The following is a 12,732-nucleotide window of genomic DNA, read 5'->3' as shown; positions in this document are numbered from 1 at the left end:
GATTTGAAAACGTATCATTTATGGAGCGAAAAATTCACAGAACTCAAGAGCAAGTAAAAATAGTTGAAGGTCCAGTAAAACATGCACGTGACGTTGCACAACTGGACAGCTGTAAAAGAATTATCGCGATTTGAGCTAAAATACTATAATATGTTTTGTGCGAAACATGTGTATTTTTAAAAAAATATGAATAAATATTATTTCATATTTAAAACTATTTTATATATTATGAGAGCTGATGTGCCGATGTTTACATTAGAGGGGAATGGACGTTTTTGAAGTTTTTTCTTGGGGAGTAACTCATGTTTGTGTGGTTTTTACTTGGTAAATATATTGATTCGCCATTTAAACATTCAAATAGTCACTTAATTTACATAAGAAAAAAGTTTTTGAGAATATTAAATTTGTTATGTATGAGCAAATTTTAAGACATCACGGGTCCTCTCAGCCTAAACTCATTTGTCAAAATTAAACTGCTGTTTGTGTATTTTACACTATAAAATCAACTATTTTTATTGTCATAAGTGAACGCTGGTCCAAACGATATTATTTTAGAGAGCGTCGGCTTTATCTAAACAATGTCGGGGTAGGAGGTGATGACAGCTTGTATTTATACTTAAGTGCATGCCCGTGTTTGATATTTTGAAAAAAGGCAATATGCATGTGATGCACATATTAAAGCATTATGGTTTTTTTTATAGTAAAGAAAAACAAACAATTACACTTTGACGTGAAATTTACTATGATTTGTTAGAGAAAATTAGGGAGACTCTAAAAATCGGGGCCACCGGCTGCAGCCCTCTCAGCCCCCACCCTTAATCCGCTACTTCCCTCTAAGCATTTAGGTCGTCTACTTTAATAAAGACTGCGATACACTTGTAAACCGTGCGGCGTCAAAACGGCCAATGACAAAACGGCCCCGTCAAAACGATCCCGACGATAGTGCCCTTACTTAAGAGCCCCGTCAAATCGGCCCCGTCAAAAGGGCCAGCGTCATTTAGACTCCCGACAAATAGGCTCCCGTTAAATAAGCTCCCAACATATAGGCTCTTGTCATTTAGTTTCTCGACTAAACGATTCCAGACAAATAGGCTCCCGCCATTTAGTTTCTCCACAAAAACGGACCCATAATAGGCTCCCGTCATTTTGGCTCACGACAAATAAGCACCTATTAATTTAGCTCCCGACAAAAGGACACTGACAATGCGGTTTCGAGAGACTAAGTCTCCCGGCAAAACGATCTCATTGAATATGACACCTGCCAGTGGGACCCCTTCATCAATATTCTTTAGAGTTAGCTTATCCAACACTCTTAAGTAATACAACGTATGCATCTTTTGTTCGACAGGCATTATTTATTTTTATAATAGTTTATCTATTATAAGAAATAGTATGTTTTAATCTATGAGTTCAATAAATTAGTCGGTTATAAGCTGTTCCAACTCAGTGTGAGGGGAGAGGGGTCCACGTTGTACATTCTTACCTGCAGTAGGCATTCCAAAATGCCATTATCCTGTAAACATCACGTATATGATACATTTACACTTCTTTGCTCGCTTTTAAGCAACAGATCTTTACAGTTGTAAATTACACATTATCAAAAGTCTAGAATTGGTGGAATTTAGCTGTTAAGGGCTCAATTTTTTTGTGTGAATTGATGTTGGTTCGTGAAAAACAATTTCATTCATAATGGGGCTATTTAGACTGGGTCGTTCTGTCGGGGGTCGTATTGACTGGGTAATATTGACGGGGCCGTTTTGGCCGCTTTGACTGTGCACCCTTGTAAACATAGTTCCTTCTTTAGTTACATTTAAATAACTTAGTTTTAGAAAACAAGGTCACACTTCAAAAAATAGGTCTACACACGACTGAAAATATTTTTGATATTATCTTAAAATATTCCACCAGGGTACGTAGTATATTATATATATATATATATATATATATATATATATATATATATATATATATATATATATATATATATATATATATATATATATATATATATATATATATATATATATATAGAGAGAGAGAGAGAGAGAGAGAGAGAGAGAGAGAGAGAGCGTCTTTAATTCGGGGGCTTCGTGTACACGCTAGGTCCGCTAGGTGGTCCCAAAGAAGAGAAGGCATTATCGTATATTTGAAATACACATGAAATCTACTTACTGACTTGATTATGTAAATCCAGTCCATCTTATTAGAATCCTTAGAAATTAGGCAACCATACCTGTGGAGGTCAGTTTAATATGTAGTTAGAATAATTTTGCATTAAATATTAATTAAAAACCGTTATTTACAAGGGCTTTCATTTCATAGTTTAAATTAAAGGAAAGACGTCAAAAAAGTATAATTCGCTTTATAAACGTGAATGCTTAAAGTAAATAAACCGGGAGTGATCTCCCCTAACTTTCTCGAATATTTTAATATAACACTACGGGGGATGGCAACTCGGGAAATAGACAATATTTTTAATCCATTTTTAATTACTTAAACTTTTTATAATAGAATAGAATCTCGTCAAAAAAAAGAATTGCACACCAAGTGAACGCTAAATAAAATGTGCATAATAGTGCGGGATATTATTAGTACCATAAATTCACATGCGTTTTTTTTTGAGAAATCGGAAATAGGATAAATTACTACTTTCGGTCGACGGAAGTTACTCAAAATTTGATAGAAGGCAGAGAATTAGATCTTTTACATATTTGTGAAATTTTATTTATCTATCTGAAATAGTACTCAAGTTATAGACTTTCGAAAGATTCAAAGTAGAAAAAGTTCCACTTCCGGTAATCGGAAATCGCTCAAAAGTTGATAAGGATCTACGATTTTGCTATAATACTTATATATGAAATTCCATCAACCTAGCTGTAACGGTACTAAAGTTATTGTGTTCACAGGCACACATAAACATACACACACACACAGACATAGCCTACTGACAAGATTGCAAAATTATTTTTTTCCGACTGAGGGAGCCCTAAGTTGTCGAGATTTGCAAAAATCTCGATTTTTTTTGCACGATTACAAGATTTTCTCTATACTTCGCTTATACGAGAAAGTAAATATGTAAAGTACACTTTTAAACCTTACGGTGAAGTAGAGTTCACCTGTTTCAGTTGTGTTATGATGCATGTTCGACTAGGGAAATTGGTGCGCATGAATGCTGGTGCGAAGCGATAATATTGAACGAGTGAAAGTGTGACGCGGTACGCAAGAAAGTGACGTTTTAGTGTGAGTTCGTTGTTGCCGGGGAAGAAGCTTGAGTTAGTCTTGTTCGTGTTATGTTAGGGTTAGGTTGTCCAGTCTTAGTATTGTTTGTTCAAGCTGTCCGATGTCTATTTCTATAGTGTAATAAATGGAATTAGCAAACAATGTCATTCTATCAAATCATTAGTAAGCGTTGATGTCGTCGTGTCTCAAGATGCACTATTGCATAGCTAAACATAATCAAATGGTAGTGGTATTGAAATATAGTATTGGAGCAAGTAGTTCTACCCTCTCACTGCATAACTGTGGTACACATATAGAACCCGGTTATAACAAGTTGCCTCGGCATATGGATAGTATGGTCAGCACTATGCCCAGTTCTCTAACGTGAGCACGGTACCCATCAGAGTTGGGTGGACAAGTCCTACGGACTCGAGCTTGAAATCCCAGCTCAAGACTTTCGGGTTAGCAGTCGAACGTGCTATCATCCAACTACACCGACATAAGACAATTCTATCTGCCAGAAGGTGTCTTAGCACTATTTTAAGGCGTATCTGTTTGTGGGTAAAAAAATAGAGCGCAATGCAGGATAAGAAAAAGATAAAAATATGTGAAGTACTAAGAAAAATAAATTCTGACAAATAGACCTAACCTGTATCTCATGACTGTCCACATTGCTTTATTTTCCTCTAAGACATGGACAGGAAATTGATGGATCACTTTATGTTGTCTAACATAAAATGAATAGAAATCAATTACACTTAATGCAGCCAAGTATATGATCAAATATTTAAGCTCCTCAAAGATAACAATATAATCGACGGTTCGGCTAGTTCTTGTGTCTGCTCTAGCTAATTGTGATACTATTTAGATCAACTACATGCGGTGATCGTTCTACCAGAGTTTCTTCCAGGCATCAGGTCTACCGACCCCCCCCCCCCCCTCACCGAACGAAATGGAATTTATATAGAAAATATATGCTTTAAAAAGTGTCCGTGTCCGCCCCCCGAAAATTTAGTCCGAACCCCCCCCCCCCCCGCCCCCGAAAATTACAAGTGCCCCCCCCTGGAGAAAAAAGTCTGGAGGAAATACTACGTTCTACGGTCATTAAGCCACGATGTTGCGAAGATGCACTTTGAAAACTGACGACTAACAAGGCCGCAGTGACAAAACCAATTAATTCGATTGTCCTCAACTAGGTTAAGGGGGTATGCTCCAGAAAATACCAACTTCCTAATTAATATGTTTATTTATTTATTTATGTATATCTAAGTTAAGGTACTTAAAGGAACATATTTGCAATTATCAGGGACTCTTTTGAAAATATGGTTGCCATGGCAAAGGCGGCCGTCTGGAAAAAAAAACTTTTTTGGAGTTCTAAAAATTTAATAAACTAGCTTAAGTAGCCATATAATCATTAATCCATCATTTACTAATACTAATAGAGTCAGCTGGCTAGTTTTTTTTAGCAGAAAACACTCTAGAATTTTTTTTTTTTAATTTTCAAAATTTGGTGAAAAATCTTAAAAAACATTGCAAAATTTAACGGTATTTCACCATACATTTCTTTTTTATAAAATTAAAAAAAAATTGTTTTTAGCGGTTTTTTGTTTGTTAAATAAATTATTATGTGGCCGATATATATGTTAGTTTATGAAATTTTAGAACTCCAAAATCGGTTATTTTTTCAAGATGGCCGCTGTTACCATAGCAATCATATTTTCAGAAGAGTCCCTGACATATTCAAACATTTCCCCTTTAGTACCTTAACTTATATATAAACAAATAAATAAAAAAGACTCATTATTTAAGAAGTTTTTTTTTCCCGTTTTTTTTATCTCGAGCCTAGCCCCTGTTAAAAGTATATATTTTCAATATAAAAATGCCCAAGCGAATCCCGCATGAGAGACAATGAAAAGATTATCGTTTTACACCCTGTGCGTTTATTGTGTTCATTCGTGCGGCGTCAAAACGGACAGTGACAAAACGGCCACGTCAAAACGAACAATGGAAAACGTCAATAAATTACATGTTTGTTACATCTTTACGGACTCATGGTTGTGGGATGCCCGTGAGAAAACGATCCCGTCAAAGCAGTAATTAGCTTTGCTATTATCTAAATTTGTCTAATTACACTGGTAATACAAAATTTCAAGTTGAATAAGCTTTGTAATTTAAATACCGTTTTATTAAAATTTGGTATATCTACATTCTTTCATTTAAAAAAAAACGATGCATTATCTTCTGTTTCATGTTAGCGCCAACACAAGACGAGTCTTCATTTGATGTTTCTTAAAATGTTATTATTTAACACTTATTTAAATAAACAGTAAATTTTTTGTCAGCGAAGTCATTTTAAAATTAGTTTTTTAGGCAATTCATTATTGATTCATTCTCGCTCTTGGACATTTGAGTAGCAAATTAAGTGCACTCCTAAACTGATATTTGAAAACAAAGGCTTTTAAAAAAATATACTTAGCTATCTCCAAATGTTTGATATCACTGGAATCCTCATTGAGATCAAATATACGCTTGCAATCCTAAAAATAAAAACAGTAAACTATTATCCATTAGGAAATGTAATAAATATATGCATTTATGAATCATAGTCCATCCCATAGATAAACCAATATGACTTTTGAAAAATCGCGTTCAGTTAAAAAATAAAGCGGAAGTGACCTCCCCTAAACTTTCTCGAATACTGTTATATAACACTACGGGGATGGCAACTAAATAAATGTTTACGTACTTTTTATAGAATCTCGTAGAAAAAAAGAATTCCGCACCAAGTGAACCGCAAACAATATAATGTGTATAATAGTGCGGAATACTAGTACTTTATTAATTCATTTGCGTTTTTTTTAGATTTTGTAAATGGCAACAAGTACTACTTCTGGTAAACGAAAATTACTCAAAATTTGAAAGATAACAGAGAGTTAGATCTTTTAATGCTATATGAAATTTCGTTTATTTATGTGAAACAGTACTCAAGTAAAATATGCTCCATTTCCGGTTATCGGAAATCGCTGAAAAGTCAATACAGAACTACAAATTTCATATAATACTTATGTATGAAATTTCATTAACCAAGGTGTAACGGTACTCAAGTTATCGTGTTCACAGACACACATCCACACACACATCCACAAATACATACACACAGTGGCGTCGCTAGGTCGGTTGTCACCTGGTGCGGCATCTCGCGGTGTCACCCCCCCCCCCCTTTGTCTCTGTAAATGTTGCAGTTGGTGTTTCCCCCCCCCCCCCCCTCAGTAAAAGCTTTAAAGTGTTCACATTTAATACTAACGATATTTATCTATAGTCTTGTGTCAAAACAGCTGGATGTAGCATTGTTTTCTCTATTGGTTGCATGTTTACCACATGGTGTAACCCCTCCCCCTTTGTCTCGATCATCATTATTTACTTTAAATAATTTTTAACTCTAATTAAACATTCATTGAAGTGACAAAAACATTATTCTATATATCTTGCATTTTTTTTGTCTCGGTGTCACCCCCCCCCCCCCCTAAATGGTGTCACCCTGTGCTGTCCGCACCCCCGCCTCGCGACGCCTCCGAATACACTCACAGACATACGGATTAAATTGCAAAACTATTTTTTCCGACTCAAGGAGGTGTAAAACATCGAGCATTGTGAAAATCTCTGAAATCTCGATTTCGATTTTTTGCACGATTACAATACTGCCGCTATACTTAGTAAAAAGTAAAATGCTGATTTTACCTTTCTAGGAAGATATAAAAGTTGAGATTCCGCCAGTGTTACCACTGTGCTCTGTCTTCGGCAACTACACAGCAGATCGTTTATCTTAGAATTAAACAAATGTTCACGTAATCACAACAATGGTACATTTGTATACATAATTTGGCATGTTGGACAGTCAATATTGTTAGCTTAACATATGTATATCATTGCTTATTTCAAAATCTAGTTCTAGGCCATTGTAACAAAGAAATGAAAAGTCAGCCTCACTCATTTATTAGACACATTACTATTGTTAAGTAGCCTACATTGTTTATTAGACAAATTAGTAATACATAATCATACCCCAACTATAGATCCTGGTAAAATATCGTTGTGTTTTCTTTTCAATTCATGCTTCTCAGCTACTAATAACAAAAAGGAATATAACACATATTATACTCAGAGGCGTAATTAGGTTTGGGGGCGTGGGGGAGGGGGGGGGGGGAGGGGGGATATCAAAATAGGTAATAAAAAAATGAATACACTTTCTGAGCTGCATTACTGAATAAGGCACACTAAAGATAGATTGGAGCTTGGCTTTATACTTATAGATTGACTAGCCGTCCCGGCCAGACCCTGAACTGGCCTCTCTGAAAATCCTATCTGTTTAGTAATCAGCATATACCCGGGTTTATTCGGGTTTATTATTCGGGTTTAGAAAATATATTACTTTTTGAATTAACCCTAACCACAACCAACCAAAACCAAACACACACAAAAAACGCAAATATAACAAAAACACAAACAAAACACTAATATAACACAAACGCAAACAGAAATACAAACACAAACAAAAATGCTAACGCAAACAAAATCACAAACGCAAAAACAAACACAAAGAAAACACAAACAAAAGAACACACGAAAACAAATGCAAATGCAAAACAGAAACCCAACCACAAACCCGAACACAAAGAAAACACAAGCGAAAACAAAACAGCAAACACAAATACAAATAGAAACACAACCGCAAACCTTAACGCAAACAATAACTCAAAATAATGCAAATAAACGCAAACATAAACACTAACTTAAATACAACACATTAAAGCATAATGCTCATAGTCCAGCACGAGATGCCAAATCGCACCATGCTGGGGCGCCAACAGAATCGCCTGATTCAAATGAGTAAACAACTATAATGCCTCAACCTATTCTTAGTCTAATGCGCTCACTTAAAATAACGTAGGCGCCATAGCGAACCTATGTAATCAACGGTCCATCGGCACAAACATTCATAATTGAACATTATATATTATACTAGCCGTCCCGGCAGGCCCTGCTCTGGCTTCTGTGAAAAACCTTTTTGTTAAAGACCATTACCTGTGTGTTTAGTAATTATCATAAACCCGGCATTACCCACCCAAACCACAACTAACCAAAACCAAAACAACAAAACGCAAACATAACGCTAACACAATTACAAATACAAACAAAAACAAAAACCTAACAACAAACCCAACCACAACCACAAACACCAATACAAACACAAAGAAAAAACAAACAAAAAAGCAAACGAAAACAAAAACCTAACAACAAACCCAACCACAACCACAAACACCAATACGAACACAAAGAAAAAAAAACGAAAAAGCAAACGAAAACAAACCAGATCCAAACGCAAAACCAACCACAACCACAAACACAAACCCAAAGAAAAAAATACAAACGAAAAAGCAAACGAAAACAAACCAAATCCAAACGTAAAACCAACCACAAACACAAATACAAACACAAACCCAAAGAAAAAAACACAAACGAAAACGAAAAAAGAAAGAACAAAAACGAACCTAATCAAAACGCAACCATTAACGCAAACCCAACCTAAACACAAAGAAAACACAAACGCGAACATAAACGCAAAGTGCTCACAGTCTAGCCCGGGGCAGAATCGCCTGTTTCAGCATAATAAACGACTATAGTACCCCAACTTATTCATAGTTTTTTGCACTCACTTAAACGAACGTAGGTGCCTAACCAAACCAAATGAACAATTATAATACTCCAAGCTTATCCGTAAAATACCTACAACATTTGCACTTGATCAATCCCCGCTAATTATGTAATTATTTTTTTTCCCAACACCAAAACCAAGTAATAAAAAGTAAATTCTTTTCCACTAATGCAATGTTTTATGAAGGGAAGTAATTGTGTTTTCCTAATTTATCAAAGGGAAGTGAGTGCTAAAGGACTAAATATAAATAATTTTTAGACATAATTAGAGTTTTTGTAAAAGATGATATTTTTTTGAAATTGTGTTTAATGAACATGCCGACAATTATTACTATCAGTTTGAAAAATGAAAATTGTTTCACAACACTTTCAGTATTAATTTTTTTAACTCATAAATTTAGACTGTGAGCACGATAATAATCTAACACGTAAATCCATGTAAGTATTCACGACAAACAAATTTATTTTTACATACAGAATTGAGCTTTATATATTAGACTAATAATTGGACTAATAACAAGATGGCCGAAACCAGACAGACACGACTTTCAAAAAACCTTAGCTGGCCTTCGCTCTGTACTGTAGATAACACGGACACCTCGCAAACTACCAGCTGGCCTGTGTCAACACCCGTAACGGATACATATCCAAATGAAACTGTAAATGTTCTTGAAAGTGGAAGAAAAATCGGAGATGTGTTACAAAAGGAGAGAACTGTCCCTGTACCTGTAAGTGCACTCTTCAAAAAAATTACGCTTACGGGGTCCGCACCTGGGCGGCATCCCAAAAACACGCTACGTGTGTTGATTAAAGGAAATAATAATCATTAAAAAAGTTTTTAAAAAACCCACGTTTTCTGATTGAACTAAAAAGTAGAAAATAAATACTATACATCACAATAATGCAAGCGATCACTCTACTATAAGCGATGAAAAACGTGGGGCGCCGAAGTAAAAGTTATATTACTATTGATTAGATAATACTATTGACTTTTATTAGGGAGCTTGTAGAGAGTCAACAGTATTAGAAACTGTAAGAAAATCACGGCGCCCCACGTTTTTCATCGTTTATAGTAGAGTGATTGCTTGCATTATTGTGATGTATAGTATTTATTTTCTACTTTTTAGTTCAATCAGAAAACGTGGGTTTTTTAAAAACTTTTTTAATGATTATTATTTTCTACTTTTTAGTCTTTGTCTGTTTGTTTGCATTGAAATCTTGCTATCGATTTTATCTTTTCACTTTTTTTTGGGTAAACGAAGACAACTCGTAAAAAGACAACTCGTAAAAAACGAGAGACCCTTTCTTCTTCGGTCTCAATCGCAAGTGAATGATTGTCAGAGGTTAGTTGATAGCGGTTAGGACGAGGGCTGGTTACTGACTAGAACACATAGATTTGAACCCGTGTCGAGTGGGATAGCAATCGTGTGCCCAACCACTCGACCATATCGTCTCCCCCAAACTGGCCACCAGTGGTAATAGTTACCTCCTGTAAGTTTAAAGTCGGTTCAAACTAAATTATCTGCCCCTAAGCCTGTCGCGACGTGGGATCGTTTCGCGTCACTGCGCGCGGCAAGAGAGAGGCGAGCTACGCGTCGCTCGTTTTTTTTCTAATGGCTCGCAGAGGAGAATTATATATATAGATTATATAGCGGTCTAAAATGCTCAATAAAATGTTTCCATTGATCAATTTAGTAATAATAACAATTGAATATTCTATGGTCATCCAAAAGAAAGCTTCCCTGAAAATTTCAGCGCGCTAGCTAACTGGGAAGTGCCAGAAATTTTGATCGCAAGATTTGATTGGAAAAACAAACAGAGAAAGCAAGTTAAAGAAAACGTGGGAAAAAAGAACGTCGACTCGATGAATTTATCTTAGAAGACTTGTTTACTTGTGAATTGAACATTAACCGTTCACAAATTATTAATGTCTACAACTTAGGGAAACCAAGCGAATGGTATATCTCACTGAAATCTGATGAAATCTATAACTCTCTACATCTGGTAGTAATATGCGAACACTCAGATTATTGTAGCAGCATGTTGCTGTTACATGTTGATAAAAATGGTCAGAGGGGTCACCTAAAATGGGTACCTCCTACCATTACTCAGAATATGATCAACAAAATTATGATTGAAATATCTGAGCCAGATACAGTCGTGTCAACTTTAAAAATTGGCAAAAGCGACAAGTGGGCAGTCGATTTTTGCCCAAACGCTCCCCTAAAGGACCTACCCCACTATATTGATCTAGAAATTGGAGGAGAAACTTACACCCTGCTATTACAACTAAACGGCAGGAGATCGATATGCCCCCTTTGTGGCACGACCAAACATGGACCGGCCGCATGCCGAAGCCCCTATGTAAGGGAGAGAGACAATATAAATATAGACAACGATGGAAATTATTACGACAATGATCTACTTATTGACGACAGCGAAGATGTGTCTGACGACGCCGCTGAAATTGAACCAGCCCAAGAACCAGCTCAAGAATCAGCTACAGCTACAGCCCCTACCACAGAAGGTGAATGGACAAAAGTTCAGGGAAAAAGAAATAAGCTTTCACGGAAAAAAAAGAAAGATAGTTTACGAAGCAAAGAAAACGAACACATCATTGAAACCGACACCATACAGAGCCCTACACGACCAACCCCAACACGCCCAACCGCAAAAGACAGGACCACAACAAAAAGGAAAACTTTCACACCCCCTCCACTAATCCCAAAACAGACTAAGGCGGACCAGGTTTTAAAGGCAGTGTAAGTAACCTCACAATTATAACCCTCAACATACAAAGTACAAGATACAAAGACAAGTTTTTAAGACAATTAATCGACAAACATAAACCTGACTTCATTTTATTACAAGAAACTAATTTAAAAAATAAATACACAGCAGACAAATTCACTCACAACTTAGGGTTAACTCAAGCACACCACAGCTACAGTTCACTAATCACGGGAAGCGGGTCAACAATTTTTAACACATCAAACAAGTTCAACATAACAGACACGCACGCCGATTCTGAGGGAAAATTAGCAATAGTTACAATCGAGGGACAAGAGGGAAAACTAAGCATAGTCAATGTACACGGACCACATAGACCAAAAGACAGTAAATTTTATGAAAACCTGGAACATTTATTAACTAACAGATACAACCAACATGACATCATTTTGGCCGGGGACTTTAATTTCGTGGAAGACAGATTAGACATTTTAGGACCAAAAGACATAATTCGAAACCGTTTAACCGCAGACAAACCACACGCCAACTCAATCAACAACATTAAAACATATTTCAATTTAGTCGACACATACAGAGCGCAATATCCACACACCATACAAACCACCCACGGAAGTAACACATCTGGGAATAGATTCCGTCTAGACAGAATTTACGCCCCATCGAACATGAAAATCAACAAAGTAGAATACCTATTCTCAACACTACAGTTTAGCGACCATACAGCAGTTCTGACAACTTTAAAAAACGAACAAATACAAAACAAACCAAAACACAACACATATTGGAAATTCAATAATACACTCTTACTAGACGAGCGCTACATTAACACTATAAAAGACTTAATAAAATTTTACACGCAGTCATCACCAAAATTTAACAAAATCCAACATTGGGAAGATTTAAAACAAGACATTAAGCGGGTATCTATCCAATATGCATGTAGCACTAATAGCGTAAGGGCCCACATAGAAACTAAATTAGAAAAACAACTAAGTATACTGAAAGGAATCAACAACAACAAAGAACAAATGGACGCAACAGAAACAGAAC

General features: G+C 36.0%; 1 protein-coding gene across 4 annotated transcripts in view; it reads right to left on the bottom strand.

Annotated features, from left to right (window-relative positions):
* LOC131940911 (uncharacterized) overlaps positions 1-12,732 on the bottom strand; it is a 68,148-nt gene that overhangs the window by 19,630 nt on the left and 35,786 nt on the right. For all 4 annotated transcript variants that reach the window (XM_059299818.1, XM_059299819.1, XM_059299820.1 and 1 more), the window contains 5 exons: positions 7,282-7,343; positions 6,958-7,041; positions 5,692-5,756; positions 3,869-3,946; positions 2,173-2,233 (listed from right to left, as the gene is read on the bottom strand). In XM_059299818.1, the coding sequence (XP_059155801.1) occupies positions 2,173-2,233; positions 3,869-3,946; positions 5,692-5,756; positions 6,958-7,041; positions 7,282-7,343 (350 nt within the window). The remainder of the gene's footprint in view (positions 1-2,172; positions 2,234-3,868; positions 3,947-5,691; positions 5,757-6,957; positions 7,042-7,281; positions 7,344-12,732) is intronic.

This window comes from Physella acuta, unplaced genomic scaffold, assembly GCF_028476545.2.
Source record: "Physella acuta isolate Inbredline_101_S28 unplaced genomic scaffold, ASM2847654v3 ptg000335l, whole genome shotgun sequence".
NCBI classification, from domain to species: Eukaryota; Metazoa; Mollusca; class Gastropoda; family Physidae; genus Physella; species Physella acuta.
This window is presented reverse-complemented; position numbering and strand designations above follow the sequence as displayed.